Source organism: Lycorma delicatula, chromosome 7 (genome assembly GCF_047948215.1).
Source record: "Lycorma delicatula isolate Av1 chromosome 7, ASM4794821v1, whole genome shotgun sequence".
NCBI classification, from domain to species: Eukaryota; Metazoa; Arthropoda; class Insecta; order Hemiptera; family Fulgoridae; genus Lycorma; species Lycorma delicatula.
The window spans coordinates 77,042,852-77,061,153 of NC_134461.1; the positions used below are offsets into that span (position 1 = coordinate 77,042,852).

Genomic DNA, 18,302 nt, shown 5'->3' on the forward strand with positions numbered 1-18,302 from the left:
AAGTAAACTTGTCTTGAGATATTTACACTTTTCTATATGATTGGTTTTTCATGAGTTATGTTTTATTGCAAAGAGTTATTCCTTAACTAGTAATTTTTGATTGTATGGTAATGAAGTTATATACAAGTGTAATGTTTCTTATTATTTATATAAATGCTTTATTTCATTATCGTGGTTGTGATTAGCTTCAGACAGTAGATACCTAATTGAGGATAATAAATTATCTATTTCCAAATTTGCATAATGTTAATAGATTGCATTACATATTTTAGGTATATAAATATAATAATCATAACTATTAATCCTATTTCAAATATCTCCTTTCTGGATTAGTTTTTTATATGTCTTTAATTTTTATTTTTATTTAAAAAAACTGTTAAGTACAGATTGGTAATATGTAGATTACCCTAAATTTTTACTTAGTTGTTTTGACATGACTCCTTTACTTTGAGAATAGTTAAGATTTACTGCATTGTTAAATCATTTTATGTAGGTTTATTTTTTCAGCTAAAAAAATTTATTTGAATGAGTAACTTTAAATCCATGATTGTAATCTTAGGGACCTAAGCAGTCAATTAATGTAGTAAAACATGTTTAAATTGTTGAAAATTTAGTAAAGCGGTTCTACCATGCCTTGGAAGTTTAACATCTTTCATAATAATAATAAATGAAAAAAAAAAAAAAAAATATATATATATATATATATATATATATATATATCTTATTATTATTAAGCACTAATATTAAATTAATTGATAGTTTAATTTACGTATACAATTTATCAGATCTGTTATTTATCCAGATCATTTGAAAATTGCTAAGGTTATATCAAGTTTAAGGCTGGTGATAAAAGTAATCCTGGAAATTATAGAGCAATTTCTCTAGTCTCTAATTTTGCAAAGATATATGAAAAATATTACTTAATAGAATTATGAATTTCTTGAATAAATATAATATCCTAATACACAATATTGTTTTAAAAAGGTTATTGGATTGCTAAAGATGTAATTACTGACTTACCTGAAATCATTTATCAAGATTTAGACAAAAGTAAACCCATAGCTGTATTTTTGGATCTGGCTAAAGCGTTCAATTCTGTAACTGTAATATCTTTATTGAAAAGTTTGAAAAAAATTGTGTCAGAGGTTTATCTCTTCAGTTATTTCAAAATTAAATATTGAATAGAAAACGTTTAAAAATTAATGGAATAAAAAGCAAACTACAAATATTTGAATGCTGTTATTCCTCAGGGAATCATTCTTGGACCATTATTATTTTTATAATGATATATTTGAACTAAAAGTCCTGATTGTAAAATATTATCTTCTGCTGATGACATAGTTATAATATGTTATAGAAATACTTTGTTAGAAGTTTGTAATAAATTGTAAAAACAACTTACTGAATTAAAAGAATGGTTAGATTCCAAAAGTTAGCTATAAATGTAAGACAGTCTGTTTAATTTTTGGTAAACATTATGACTGTATACCTACTGATTTTAATGTTGTAATTGACAATGAATTAGTTCAAAGAAAATGTTACATTAATTATTTAGACATTATTGTTGATCGCATTTAAGATGGGGTTGTGAAATTTCAAATAAAGTAAAATATACCATTTTTGAAATATCATATCTAGGCATACTTTATGCAGTGCAATGGAATTTATTACAGTATTGTTAGCTGTGGTATAATTGCATGGGGGTGCATTAATAAAAATCAAATAAAACAATTTAAAAATATACATAACAAAATTAATATATGACTAATATATATATATTACTAGTATAGATATTTCTAGTGTAATAATGTCTAGTTATGTATTTAGAATATCTAGTAATTAATATGCCTCCTTTATTTTTAATCACTTCATGTACGTAATTTTGCATCTATTCAACAAGTTTACTGTACATTTTTTAAATTTCTTCATCATGAAACCATACTTATTACTTTAATGAGGTCAATTTTTATGGTACAATTCATTTTGAAGTCATTTTTTGACTAATGCGCAAAAAGTTTCATTGGATTTAAGTCTGGGAAATTATTTACCTGGCCACAGGAGCACTTAATTGTTTCATTCTTTGAAAAATTTTTCCACTATTTTGGCAATATGGCATGGCACCAAATCTTGTTGGAACCCTTCCTTAACTTAAGGGAATTTGTTTTAAAGTTATATCACAACCCTTTCCATAAGAATCTTGATTATATCCATCACTTTTTAACATAATATTTACTGGAAAAGAGCCTTCAAATATGAAACAACCCCAAAACATTTTTTGCTGGGGGTGTTTGATTGTTGGATATGAGCTGGTGATGCATTCTCATTTGATGCTTTTCTAACGTATGGAACCCTTTGCCCCTGAACATAAAATTGTGACTCGTCAGAAAACATAACATCTTCCCAGTCTTCCTTGGTTCAGGTAGCATTTGCTGTGGCCCACAAGAGCCTTTTTTTTCAAATAGCTGGTGTTAAAAGCTGCTTTTTAGCTAGCTGATAAGCTTTCTGTCCAGCTGTAAGAAGTCAGCTTCTAATAGTCACATGCAAATCTGTTCAACTGGCTGCTAGTTCTCAAGTCCTTAGCAGATAATTTTGTTTCAAGTTTACTTTTTCTCAGTTATAACCAAACCTGTGTTGGAGTAGTTTTTCTTTTACGGCCACATTTGCCTTTCCTTTGAGGTGAAAAGAAATCAGTTTCTTTAAATTGTTTTAAAATCACATTCACTGTCCCTACTCACTACAATCAGGAGCTATTTGTCGTTGTGTCATACTGATATGTTCAGAAAGAGAAGCAGTTTTTGAATGCTTTCTTGGAGTTAGGTCTATTATTATATATTCAAGATGCTCAGAACAAAAAAAATAAAATATGATTTTATAATAAAAAATAGAATAAACTTTCACTAACCATTATTTATAACATGAAAATTACCAAATAGCAAAACCAAAGAACAGTAACCTCACATTACACAGACAACTTAAAGAATGATTGTGGTTGAGCAGTGCAGCCGCAAGTAGAAATAAATAAAAAATTCCCTGTGTTGGAATTAATTTGCATGCTACTGTACATATGTAGACAAACACACACACACATAGCCATGTAAATACAGTGTTACAAATAATCTTGTATATAAAAGTTATGAATATTTAATTAAAGCAGTTTACAAGATATATTCTAAAGAACTACTGTTACATGTTAAAGTTATTTACCTCCAGCAAGTATAACTCTGCTAGCAGTAAGAAAGTATGTTGGAAACATGTAAATACTTTTGGAATATCATACTTTATGAGTATATCATAATTTTTGAAATAGAAAACTCCTAAAAACTATTTACAAAAACTTTAAAATTAGATTCCTATTAGAGCCTCAGTAGATACTGAAAAATTAGTTAAAAGAAACCAAACATAATAATTAATAACAAAATAAAATACTTAGGAAACAAAGTAACTTAATACTTTAAGCCAACTTTTCACTCTTAGTTGATATTACTTAAAACAATTTATCATAGTTTTTAATCTACAGTTACTTTTATTGCTTGAAATTTACACATTGTATAATAAACAATAGATATTAGCTTGCTGGTTATAATTGAGCAGTTAGTGTTGGAAATTTGTATGATTTATACTGTTTTTCAGCTGACTTTCTACTTATGACTTAAGTTATCTAAAATTATATGTTGTAGTTTTTAGCAAGTTAAGTTTAATATTATAAACACAAAAATATTCTTTTTTTTTAATGTCTTTTAAGCATTTGTTATGACAATTACCAATGACTTAACAGTTATTAATTAAAGTTATTAAATGATTTAGTTCTCAAGTATTGATTCTATTTGCTATATTGTCTCTAAATTTGTGAAAGTTATTTCTAAATAGTCATGTATGTAAGCTTCATCTTAGTTAATGAAAGTCAGTGGTTGGATGAGATATGTATGCAATTTATATTAGAGCAATGCAGTTTATATTATTAATCGCTTTGGTTTCAATTTGTGTTACCAACATATTTATTCTCCCTGATAACGTAACCATTTGGCTACTTCATGTGTTAAGGAACAAAAATCATTCCTTTACAATGAATTTAGTTCACTTCTGGTACGCTAGAGTAAGTAAATGCCTTTTTTTTAGTACAGATTGTTATCAGTTCATAATGCCTTGGAAGTTGTAGTTGGAGGAGTTAATTTAATATTTCTTTGGATCGAAAATTATATATTGCTCAGAAAAATTATTATAGGATAAAAATATGTTTTTATTATATAATCTATTAATTGATATCCGATTTTACCTCTTACAAAATAAAAAAAAATTAAATAGATCCAGTTACCAATTGGCTACTTCGTACATACAGTGTTACAATCTCATATGTAGTTAAGTAAGGTTATGTCAGTTTAATTATTTTTGTTTCATGAATTCCATGCTGTTTATTGAGTTTAAAACAAATTAAGTTTTTATTTAAAATAAGTTATTAGTCAAATTTTATGAAGAATATTGATGCTGATAATGTGTATTTCTTTCATGAAGAGGGGTAGTTGCAATTATTGATGCAGGATGATATTAGATATAAGTATACCAAGTAATAGTGAAGATGAAAATACTGATGATGAAAATAAACCACAGTTGAAAATGTCTTGTTTGACCAACTAGACTTAGATGAAACTGTACAACAAAGCCAAGAAATAGTAGTAGAGAATACAGAAGTAATCTTTAATATCAATCAAATACTATAAGCCTACCAGCAATGATTCTACATCTGAAAGATGTATTAAAAAAGTGAAAGTTATCTAGAAACGAGAAGTTTCCAATCCCTTGAAATGAGTTATACTGATGATATTGAGCTCTCTGAAGAAATTGAATTACTACCTCAATACAACATTTTTTCTTTCTTTTTTGATAAAGAAGTAATTAAATTAATAAGTGAACAAAGTATATTACATAGTGTACAAATTGCCCCAAATAAACTGTATAATGTTACAAACAGTGATATTAATAAGGTTTTAGGAATTTGTTTATTAACTTCTGTAGTTAATATTAAAAATATTCATTACTATTGGAATAAAGTGATAATGCTTATCATTGGTGCTAGAAACACTGGCAGTTAATGAATTTGAAAATATAATACACTGGGTCTATTTTAATGATAATTCTAAGCTGTACTTAAAGGGCTAGAAGGTCACGCTAAGCTATTTAAATTGCATCCAATTATAGATCATTTGGTTAAAAAGTTTGAAACCATAACATTTGAAAAATCATTGTCAATAGATAAACAAATCTGTCCTACTAAGGCATGTCATCACTTAAACCAGTATATGGCAAATAACCCCCACCGATATGGTTTTAAATTATTTTTATTGAGTGGTGTATCAGGATACATTTACAACTTTGAAATATATTCTGGACAGGAAAATGATAACAAACATAGGAAATCAGATGAACCAGATTTAGGGGCATCTAGTAATGCAGTTTTGAGGTTTATTTGTTCAATTCCTGAGAACCACAATCATAAAATTTATTTTGATAATTATTATACTAATATACCTTTAATGTTATACTTAGAAAAACCAAGGTGTTTTATCATTAGGCATAGTTAGGAGAAACAGAATAACAAATTGTAAATTGCCTCCTAATGACCAACTAAAAAAAAAAAAGGAACCATGGGGAGCGACAATTGAATATGTTGTAAACATTGGTGGAACTAACCTCTCTAATATTGCTTGGAAAGATAATAAAATTGTAACGATTCTATCATTTGTTAGTATTAATGTCAATGTGTATTTGTTAGTGTTAAACAAGTCAATTGTTACAACAGAAAAACCAAGACATATGAGAAATTCAACTGCCCAAATACTGTTATTGGTTATAACAAACATATGGGGGGAGTGTAGACTTAACAGTCTAATTGGCAGATTGTGAATTATTATGAGGACTAGGAAATGGTACCTAAGAACTTTTTACCATTTACTGGATATGACTGTAATAAATCCTTTGTTATTGAATAACAAAATTCATAAAAATTCTGGTTCTTCAAAACCATCTACTATGAGTTATTTATTAGATTTTTTAAATTGGAATTGGTTGAAGTTCTATGTAAAGCTGGGAAGTCATTGTTGAAAACAAGAGGTTGTCCTTCAAATTCTCATGAAGAACCACCAAAAAAGCAACAAAGAACATATCATATCATATCACTGATATGATATGCCTTCTGAGATTCGTTTAGACTGAACTGACCACTGTATGCTGCACATTGAGAAAAAACAGAAGTGTAAAATTTCATCATGGAAGAGGTTTACTAGAGCCAAAAGCAGCAAGTATTCAGTGTATTTATGCTTTAATAAACAAAAAGATTGCTTATTTTCATATACAGAAAGATAATAGTCAATAATATAAGTTTAGTTAATAATATTCAAAGAAGTGTAATTATGATGCAAAGTATAAATAGTGTTGTGTGAATTTGATTTATATTTTAGTACATAGTATAAAAATATCAAAATTTATTTTTATGTTTTTAATATTGTATTTAAAATAAAATTATTTAATACTGAAATACAGAACAGTAAAATTAGCCTAACAAATAAAAGCAACTGTAACATTGTAATCATGAAGTTAATATTTAATGAAATAGAGGAAAATTATCAGTAATAGGTTTACTTTATCTGCATGCATGAAGTAGTCATTTGGCAACCAGAATAAAAATAGCCAGAAAAACTTTTTAGGTGAGTTTGGAATTTTTCTAACTATTTTTCCCTTTTTAATCGTCATTTGGAAGTGAAAAAAGCTAATTTTTAAAAATATAAAAAAATCATGCACTGAAGGGTTAAATATGCAGTAACCAAAGGGCAACCTCATGCACTGAAGAGTTAAGTAATCATGTGTGTTGGATAAATAACCTTAAATCTATTTCAGATGCTTAAATTTCTGAATTTTAGTCAATGAATTTATAAAACGTAAGTTAAATGATAGACATACTTTGTATGATTTATTGCTGAAAATTGTATTTATACTGTTTATTATGCTTTTACTTAAAAAAAAATTCAGTTCCTAATTTTATTTTTAATGTTATTGGAATTTGTAGTTTGATAGAACGATATTCTTATTTTTAGGAGAAATATTGGTTTCTGATGTAATTGATAGTGATTCATGGAGATTATGGCCATCAGGTGACAAGAAACTGATGAAAGATAAACAAGTGTATCGTAATTTATCGAATGTTACTCTTAGCGATCTTGATACTGTGAAAAGAAATTTCAAATGGGTTGCAGAACAATTAGAATCTCTTACTCCTCCTACTACAGGATTGGTAAAATTTTTGTTTTTTTTTCTAATTTTTAATTAGATTTTATATTAATTTAGTAGATGAAAGACTGTTATCACTCATTTAATATATACAGTCTAATGGAAAAATATTGACCACATAAACTGTGGACAAGATTGTTAACATATTGTTTTTTTTCCAGTGATGATTTTTGCTCAGTGGTGATTTTTTGGAGCTCTCTTAATGATCTATAACATTTTGTCACAAAATTCTTAGATTTTACAATAAAACTAGTTGTTTGAAAACCAAATATTTGGATTGTCAAAATTTCAGGACTAAATTATTTGACAGTGAATTCTATGAAAAACACAAATAAAACAAAAACCTTGTCTGAATTTGTTAGTTAATTTTAAATAGATTTATTTAACATAAAGAAGACTAGTCAGCTAAATTAAGTATAATTTAATGTGATTCTATTCATTATATATCATTCTAATTAAGTTTAAAATCTAAAATAAAATAATTTTTTTATTATACTTTTTGAAGAAAGTTACAAAATTACCAGTTGTATGGTAAAATTGGGTTTGAAATTGAATTTTCTTTATGTTTTGAGGTACAAGAAGTATGAAAATAATATTCACTTAAAATATAATTTCCTTATTTATATTATTCCTTATTTATATATATATGTATATTTATATGTATACATATATATATATATATATATATATATATATATATTATGACTATGTATAAAATTTGTTTGCTTGAAAATCGCCAAAATTTTAGTTTCACTGAAATTTAGATATGTTGTAAATAATCTCAATTTGAGGTATTTCATTTGGTCGCATAGTGGGATTTTAGGGATGAAAATAAAACTTATTTACATTTTGAGATATGAGGATTAAAAAAATACCATTCGTGTATAAAATTTTGTGTCTTGAAAATCTCAAATATAACATACATGTATAAAGTTTTGTGATTGAAAAATTTCCATAACTACTTGATCAATTTCATTGAAATTTAGATATAATGTAGTGTATCTGAAGTTCTTGGGAATTTCTCTTTTGTTTATTTCAAAATATCATTTCCATATCAAATATTTACCATTGAAGAACAAACGCTGTGATAAGATTTTTATTATCTGAATGTGTAAAACTAGCTAAAATTTAATTGTAGATGTTTAAACAGTATGGTGAAAGGTGTATTACCATACAAAATATTGTATTTTATATTTTTGTAAATGAATGGAAACATTCGAGTTTGCTAACCAGGAAAAACCAAAACTTATGTATCAGCCTGTAAAGTGGTGCTAATAGTTTTGGGACTATAAAGGCCCAATATATTGTGATTATTTGAAAAAACAATGTACAATACATAGCAAGTACTATTGTGACATGCTAGAAAGTAAAATGAAAACTGCAATAAGGAGGAAACATCTTGTTCTCTCTAAAAAGGCTTAATTCTTTTGTATGATAACACCTGTCCTCACATTACTCAAAAGACACAAGAAGTTAAAAGTCAAAAATTTGAAGTTACTCAAAAGAGATGTTACTGTATCCATCCCATTCCTGATCTTGCACCAACAGATTTTTTTACTTTTTTTATTTGCTCTTCCCAAAGAGTTTTTCTGCAGCACCAAGTTTGGTAATAGTGAGCATTTCAAGAATGTGGTACATAAATGGCTCAGACAGAAAGTTGAACAAAAAAAATTTTCAACTATTAGAATAAGAAAGCTTCCAGAATGATGGGACAAGTGCCTAAGTCTAGCTGGGATTATGTTGAAAAGTAGCTTTAGTTTCATTGTCATTGAATAAATAACTTTTCTACAGTCATTTGTATCCTTAATTATTGAATGACCCTCATAAATTAGTACATGAATAAAGAAAACAAAATTTGCATAACCATTGCTACTGTGACTGGCTCTTGACTGACTGCTGTATGGATGGCAAATAATCGTGATTTGTCTTCTTATTATCCTCATTTCTGATTTGTGGGTAGTATAATCCTCTCAAACATCCCTAGACTGAGGAAAGCTTATTGCAATATCTACGTGATTTGGTATTAATGCATATAAATATGGTTAACATTTCATAGAAATGATTCTAGATTTGCAATCCTGAAATCCTTAAAAATTAATTACTAGTAGTTGGCTGCTATTGTTAGCTTTAACTAACAAAACATTAAAGGTTTTTAAATGAGTAATTTCATTATGTCTTTTATGTTTTAAGGTTGTAATTTTGATGGGATCACCTTCCGATGAAGAACATTGTAGAAAGATTGAGAAAGAATGCCATAAGCTTAATGTGCCGTCTCAGCTCAGAGTAACTTCTGCTCATAAAGGAACTGAAGATACACTTAATATTCTTGCTGAATATGAAGGTAATATTTAATTTACCTTTAAAGTTTAAGTTTATTTAAAGTATTATTAAGTTTAGAAAGATCAGTTGATGTGCAAGTGGAGATGGATTGCTGACACTCCAGGTAGAACTACTGTGCATTTCAGTTTCTAAACTTTGATAAGTAGTATTTTAATTTAGCTTTAAGCTTAGGTATCATTTAATTAACTTTTTTTTAAATTTTATAAATAATGTTGAAATTGATTAAGCTTAGCTTGTATGTTGTAGCTGATTTTTTTTTAATAGTCATATTTTCATGTCATTTCTTAAAAAGAGTCACATGACTGCATGATCCTTTCCTTGTAAGTGATAAAATTGAAAAATATTAGGATGATTTACAACTTATTTCCTTGTGTAAATTATTTGAAAGTTTTCAGTGTAATGGTAGATTCCAGTTGAAAGTTATTGAACTACAGAATTTGTCAAAAATTCACTTTTTAGTATTATTGCAGTTAATATTGCTAACAATATGTTTTGACCACCTGAATAAAAAGTAATTATAATTTATTTTTTGTTTAATTTTTTCCAAATCTTGTTTGTTGGTTTGTAGCTACAGTGAATGAATTTAAAAAATACATTTATACAATACATACATATACACATATATGTTTAGACCATTTTATAAGTGGTTGGATTTTAGGGGGTTTTTCCTTCTAAAAATATTAGTTTAAAACTTAATCATCTAAAAAATAAAAGCATGATATTACAATAAATTTAAAAATAAACTAAAATAGTAAATTTTATTAACTTTGATTAGGGAGTTTAATATTCCTTATATGAAATTTTAGGCCTTGGCATTTTCAATATGCTACTTATCACTCGCATCATATTTCCTTGCGCAGTTTCAGAACTTATATGGTGAATTAATTGTCAAAAAGAAGAATTCTACTAATAATATTCAATAATTGTAAAATTTCAATATAAGTTTCTTACTGAGGTGAAAACAATTAATTCTTGTCTTTAGAACTAAACATATATTTAGCTCCTTAATTGAAATGCAGTGATAGGTTTGGCAGGAAAGTTAAACCTATTATTGCTTTTCTAGAGAGAGATAAAGAAAATGTAGTAAAAGAAGTGAAAATAATTTGTCAAAGGTTAAAACCCAACCCTATTAGTTAAAAAGCAATACTAATGCTATTAAAATAATTTGAATAAATTTAGTATTGAGGTAAGATGGTAAACTGCACTCCTTATTGCTGAGGGTGTCATTATTCAGGAATTAATATTCTGGAACCTGAAGGTGTGTGATGTGAAGATAAAGTGCTGACAGCAGACAAGGTTATTAAACAAGTTCCCATAGATCAGTGTTAAATAATGCTGGGTATATTCTCAATGCTTGCAGTTTGCATTCATTAATGGCTGATGTCTGCAGCAGTTAATTATGTGACTTTTATGTACACATTTTCAAAGTAGTGAAATATGAGAGCATCAGTCCATTTAATGTTGAATAGAAAATTATGAATTCACTTATCTGACTTTTTTAATATGCCAAAAATAATGCCATTTCAGAAATATTGTTGCAGTATAATATAAAGTAAGCTAATGTTACAGTATAATATATAGTACATGTGCCTCTAAAAATTAAATATATATGTTCTGTGATGTCTTCAATCATTCTTGTAAAACATAATGGCTGCTGATTGTGGATTGTCATAGAATACCTGTGAAATATTTTAAAAATATTTATATATCTGTTCTTCAAGTACATTGCCATTTTCAATTAAGCTATTTTTTTATGGTGGCTGAGATGAATATTGTATGTAAAAAAAATACCAAATTTTACAGGATTCAAATCCAGAACTTTCCAGATGAGAAGCAGAAACACTACCACTTGGCCAAGACCATGTGGTCACTGTAGATTAATATATATAAAAGTTATAAGTATTGAAGGTAGATATTTAATAAAGAAAAATATTTATATACATGAGGTGTGTTCAAAAAGTAATGAGAATTTTTATTTTTTTGAAAGAATTTCATTTATCTATCTATATTAATGTTATCCCCTTCAAAATAGTTCCCATTAGATATTATACACTTTTTCCAATCCCTGAAATACTTCTGGAGCTCAATCTTTGGAATAGTGTTTAGCTCTTTCAGCGATTCGCTTTTAATCTCATCTATGCTTGTAAAGCGACTCCCCTTTAAGGTTCTCTTTATTTTTGGGAGTAGAACAAACTCACCTGGGGCCATGTCTGGTGAGTATGGCAGCTGGAGTATCAGTGTTGGTTTTGGCTAAAAATTGACAAATAAGCAATGAAGTGTGAACAGGCGCATTATCATAGTGCAAAAGCCATGAATTTTTTCATCACAAATCCGGGCATTTTTTTGGATTGCTTCTCACAACGGCATTGAACTTGTAGGTAATATTTTTATTGATCATTTGACCTTGTTGCAAGAGCTCATGATGCACTATGTCGTTAAAATTGAATAACATGGTGAACATAACCTTCACATTCAACTGTACTTTTTGAGCTTTTTCTGGTTTTGGCGATCCAGATTGCCTCCACTGGGACAACTGAGTCTTAGTTTCGACAAAATATCCATAAACCCATGTTTCATCACCTGTTATGACATGTTTCAGTAGTTCTGCATTGTTGACTTCATTTAGCAACTCCTGAGCAACTTCCATTTGCTGCTTTTTTTGTTTGAAATTCAACAATTTGGAAGAAGTTTTGCTGTTTCACGATTCGTATCCAAAACATCCCAAAAAATTTCATGGCATGAAACAGTTGATATCCTAACATCATCAGCGACATCTTTGATTGTGATTTGGCCATCATTCATAATAATTTATTTCACTTTTTCCACGTTTTCATCGGTTGTTGATGTGCTGGGGCGTGCGGGGTGCTTGTCATATTCAACGTCTTCACAACCTTCTTGAAAACGCTTATACCACTCGTAAACCCTTGCTTTACTCACAGCAGACTCACCAAAAGCAATATTTAACATTTTTAAAACATTGCTACATTTTATTCCATTCTTATAGCAAAATTTAATACATATTCTCTAATCCATTATTTATACAAATAAAAAATTGCCAATCATACCAAAACACGTGTTATCCTTTTGAGAGCTTACAACAGACTAAACATCCAATGTGAATAAAAATGTACAGATACTTTTCAGACTTGTTTACCAATAAAACAATGAAAAAATCCCAAGAATCTGACAAATACAACCTGCAAAATTTCAAAATTCTTGTTACTTTTTGAGCACACCTCGTGTATATATATTCAAGAGCAAAAACAAAATTCAGCAATCCACCACAGTACAGAACCACATAAGAGCTCTTACCTTGTATTTTAATTATTATTCTCCCTTATGTATCAATAACGCTTTCGAGGAATTCCTCATCATTAGTTGATTAAAATTAAAATTTCAAAATTACACAGTAAAATACCAAACCTATTACATATATAAAATATGTGTAGTCGAATAATTAAAATGTAAACATATTAATTATATGTTTACATATTATTTATGTCAACTAAACATATTAATTATGTTCATGTTTTTTAAAAACATTCTTGTGGCTAGCCACTAAATACAGCACTTAGCTTTGGTATTTTAATGTGTAATTTTGATATTTTTATTAACTGATAATGAGGAATTCCTCAAAAGCACTATGAATAATAAAAATGGAGAATAATAAAAATGAAAAAATAAGGTAAGATATCTCTTATTTTTTTCTGTACTGTGATGGATTGCTGAATTTTGTTTTTGCTTTTGAATTAATTAGTACAGAGGTAATATGGACAATATAAAAATTGATTTTACTAAATTTATATATATCTTTTTTTCTCAGAAATATTTGAATATTTCAGAAAAAAATACAGTTCTAGGCAAAAGGAAGGTTTTGTCTGTCCATTGGTCAGGGTAATAGAGGGTTTATAAAGTAATAAATCATTATACCCATCTTCTTATTTTTTGAGTATGAATTGTTCCAGCTGATCAGTTTTGGCAATCATAATTTTTAAATAATTGTTTTAAAAGTAACACAGAAGTAAATTAAATTGCATATTAAGATTCTAAACAGTTAAAACTGAGTTATTTAAAAAAAAAAGTAGTAATTATTTTTTAAATATATACAATATAAGGGTAAATCAAATATAAACGGGATTTTATTTTTCAAAAAAATTATTTATTGAAAAATAAAAGGCAAATATAATTTATTTTTCTAGTTTTGAAATACATTTTTCCCAGTAAGAAGGAAGGTTTTTTTTTATCACAGCATTGTAGAATGAAACTGGTTGCATCAGGAGCCAATTGCGCTCGAATCCTTCCATGCTCTTGTTATCTTCAAATTGTTGCCCTCCTAGAGCTTCTTTAAACACCTTGAACAAATGAAAATCGCAGGGCAATATGTCCAGGTTGTAGGGAGTATGGTTTGCTTGGCATTTCTCCTGCCAGCATCCCATTTGGTCGCCCTAAAGCATAAAGCTGAATGTCTGTCCCACAAACAGCTACTGAGCCCCAAAACAGTTTAGCGACCAGTGTCCTAACTAGCTCCTAGAGCTAACCTAGAAGCGTGAGCAGAATAAGCACGTACCATACACCACTCACTTGTGTGTCTCACCGCTCACTTGTCATATATCACTAAAATGAGTAGGTACAATTTTGAATGTCCATTTAGCCCTCTGCGGTTGACAAAGCTGCCTGCACTCGGTATTCTAGCTGTGGTTGTGAATTACCATGAACAGGAGAGAAAATTGCAGAGTGATAGGTCTCGGCTGTAGGGAGGATGATCAAGTTAAGCCAGTGCATTTCTTATAGTTTTGAGACTGTTAGAGCTGCAGTATGGGGCCTGGTGTTGAGGAGGAGGATGGCCTCTTGAATCGGTTGGTCTCGTCTTTTGTGGCAATATGCAGCCCTCACCTCATTCAACAGCTCGCAGTAGTAAGTAGCATTGATGTGTTGCTCATGCAAAAAATCAATGAGGAAAATGCCTCGTCAGTTGAAAAAAAGAGTTAAAAGAACCTTGCCAGCTGACAGTCGAGTTCTGACTTTCCTGGGGCTGGCTCCCCTTTCCTACGCCTCTCCATACTGGCTTATTTTGACTGGGGAGTGTAGTGGTGGACCCTTGTTTCATCACAGGTGATGATCTGACTCAAAAATGCATCACCTTTTGTAAACCTTACTGTAAGCCTCTGACAGACCTACATCTTAACTTCTGATTTGCGATCAAAAGGCGCCCTCGCCTTTTGATTCATTCAGCACACACTTTATGGAACTGTAGGTCATTTGTGATGATCACAAATGACAGTTCCCATAACTTTTGACCTGTTCTGCAATTTTGGATACTCTCATCCATCGATCATCTTTAAAAATGTCTCGAACTGCGCTAATGTTTTCATCTGTAATGCTGATTAGAGGACAGCGATCATGTTCCTGATTTTCCATTCGTTCTTGCCCTTCCTTGAACTCTTTATGCCAGACAAACACACGAATTCTTGACAATGTTTGGTCCCCAAACTGTGCAGTCAATCTCCAGAAAATTTCCATCATTTGAACTCCTTCACGAGCAAGAAATTTTATAATTATGCATTGCAGAGTGAAGAGGTGCACCTGTTGCTCTCGACATCGTGAGCGTTACTGACAAATTGGTTGGGAGTGTGAATGGCTGGCTCACCCCACTCAAGCATACTAGAAGCGCAGGCCCAGTTCTACAAATCATAGATGGTCAAGAACAAAAATCCCGTTTATATTTGATTTACCCTTGTATCTAATCAATAAATTTCCAGTCAAGCTGCCCTTACTATATGAAAACCTCTAATATGGATAAAACTTGTTTGTGTGTGTTTTATATATATATATATATATTTTGCAGGTAGTAATAAAAAGGTAGTTCTAATTGCGGTTGCTGGTCGTAGTAATGGTCTTGGACCAGTTTTATCTGGTAATTCTGTGTATCCTGTTATCAATTGTCCACCTGTCAAAACTGATAATGTATCACAGGATATTTGGTCTTCAGTTAATACGCCTACAGGTAATAATAATTATTTACTGTAGTGTAATTATTTACTTAAATTTTTTTTAGCAAAAAAAAATTATTCTAGGAATGATGGTTGTAGAGTCAATTTTTACAATAATCTTGTAATAGAATAATAACTAATTTAATCAGCTCTCTCTAATGTAAAAATTAAAATTAACTGTGCCTGACTTAAAACCTCCAGCTAAGCAACATTGGTGCACTTTATTGAAGACTAGGTTTTATAAATTTATTCATTGCCTTGATAAATAGATATATTTTTTTTCTTGTTTCAGTCATTTGACTGGTTTGATGCAGCTCTCCAAGATTTCCTTTCTAGTGCTAGTCATTTCATTTCAGTATAATACCCCCTACATCCTACATCCCTAACAATTTGTTTTACATACTCCAAACGTTGCCTGCCTGCACAAAATTTTTTTCCTTTTACCTGTCCCTCCAACATTAAAGCAACTGTTCCAGGATGCCTTAATATGTGGCCTACTAGTCTGTCTCTTCTTTTAACAATATTTTTCCAAATGCTTCTTTCTTCATCTGTTTGACGCAACACCTCTTCATTTATCATTGTATCCATCCGATTTGTCATTTATCATTGTATCCATCCTGGGGTGGCATACAGGTGGCTGTATACAGCTCCCTCCACGACTCTCTCCCACTAGAAAAGCAGGGGAGCAGTCTGTTGTCAATTAATTTACAGATTATTTAATTTCTAAGCGCAGATTATTTATATTTTATATTTGTATTTTTATTTATTTATTATTGTTCATTAATTTTATTAATAAAAGAGAGGGATTATTAGTTAATATTTAGCAATAATAAGATGAAGTAAAACCAACAAATAAGAGCAAAAATAAAGAACAGCTTATACGATCGCACATACTGCCCATCAAAAAAATCATGATTAATTTTCCTTAAATGTTTATAACAATAAGTAAGAAGCAACACCAACAAATAAGAGCAAGAAGAAACATACTTACATGATTGAACATACTGCCCATCAAAAGTTGTATTGCTAAGTATTAACTAATAATAATCTCTTTCTTTTATTTAATTTTTATAATTGTTTTTATTAGTTACACAACTGTCCAAAAAGGATTGCAATGGTTTTAGAGTATATGTATGTATGTTTGTTCCACTGTAGCAGCTCATCGACTGAACTGATTTAGATCAATGACCCCGCATTGGAATTCTTATGTTTCCAGCAGAGTGTCGTAGGCTATATAAATATGTATATATATTATATTTATAAAAATACATATAGTAGTAGAGATTTGATTCCAAGTAAATGGAATGAATACTATTACAAAAATAATAGACTTAAATTTACATTAAATAAAATAAAACTTAAATAAATTTAAATAATTTCTAATTAATAATAAATAGACTTCGGGTGAGGCTAGAGTGGTGAGGTGATGTGAGCACCTTGTGTGAGGCTAAACCAATCATCACCATCAACTGGTAACAAATGGGATGCCTTCATGGTGCTGTTTTGGAAGGTGCAATGGGGTGCTCTTATAATATCTGCGCAAGCAATTGTCCGGTTTTCAAAATTGAAGTGGGGTATTTGTTAGTAGGTTGAAGGCTAACTTTTGCATGCATCAAGTACACTCTCAGTCTAATAGATCACAGTTATTCAGAAATGTTATATCTTCATGCAACCAATCTTCCGATTTTCAAAATTGAAATGGGGTATTTACTAGTATAATACAAAATCACGATGGAACCTAACCAGAACAAAATATTTGTCAGCAATGTTTTTTTCTTGACAGTCATGGTTTTAATTTTTAATAGTTGTCTCTTGTTTAATGTGGGTTTTTTTATTTGCATAATCTTGTCATCCAGTGCTTTCTTAGTCATACTTGATTTCAGCTTGGGTTACATAAGTTTCATGCAAAACTTGAAGCAGCAGTATTGTTCAATATTTTCTCTCATCATTTATGAAATTATAATTAATGAAATTGTCTAAAACTGTTAAACAGAGACTGCAGATTAGTGGTTAACTTTATTATAAAGGCTAAAAATAAAATTTTGTGCACAATGAAGTCAAATTACAGTACTCTTAAGCTCTGCCTGCTCACAAGAAAACAAATGAGATTGAATACTTTATGGACAGATCTTGTGTAAAAAAAAATATCACTTGATTAAATACTGATTATTTATTATTTTACAGATGATTATAGCTATTTAAATTTGAGAGGATTTTCTTCCAAGATAATCTTCAGGAGTCAAGATTATTTAATATTTTTTTACAAATTCTAATCTGCAGCTTCTGTAACTTTTAAATGATTTTTCATTGCTAAAATGATTAAAAACTGAAAAATATTTTAAATCTTTTTTCAGGTCTAGGCTGTACTACAGTGATACATCCATCTGCTGCAGCTATTGCTGCCGCTCAGATACTAGCATTAAGTGACCATTTAATATGGAGCCGTTTAAGAACACTTGCCTTTAACAATTATGTATCTCTTAAAAGGGCTGATAAAATAATTCGTACCACACCAATGCAATAGGTTTTAAATAAGATGAAATAATGTATTTAATAAAGAGAATCCAATATTCTTAAAAGTACCATTAATAATATAAGACTGTATAACTTGTGTCTGGAAGCATTGTTTGAGAAAATACCATTTTATTTTATTTGTCTGGAAAATTCCATAAATTCTAATTCTTATATTGATTA

The 18,302-nt window shown here is 29.4% G+C and overlaps 1 protein-coding gene across 3 annotated transcripts in view; it reads left to right on the plus strand.

Moving 5' to 3' along the window:
• Nucleotides 1-18,302, plus strand: part of Paics (PAICS bifunctional enzyme) — a 49,248-nt gene extending 30,946 nt beyond the window's left edge. For 2 of the 3 annotated variants that reach the window (XM_075371678.1, XM_075371677.1), the window contains 4 exons: nucleotides 7,086-7,282; nucleotides 9,469-9,619; nucleotides 15,464-15,622; nucleotides 17,963-18,302. In XM_075371678.1, the coding sequence (XP_075227793.1) occupies nucleotides 7,086-7,282; nucleotides 9,469-9,619; nucleotides 15,464-15,622; nucleotides 17,963-18,132 (677 nt within the window). In that variant the 3' untranslated portion in view covers nucleotides 18,133-18,302. The remainder of the gene's footprint in view (nucleotides 1-7,085; nucleotides 7,283-9,468; nucleotides 9,620-15,463; nucleotides 15,623-17,962) is intronic. The other variant, XM_075371679.1, reaches the window with a different exon arrangement.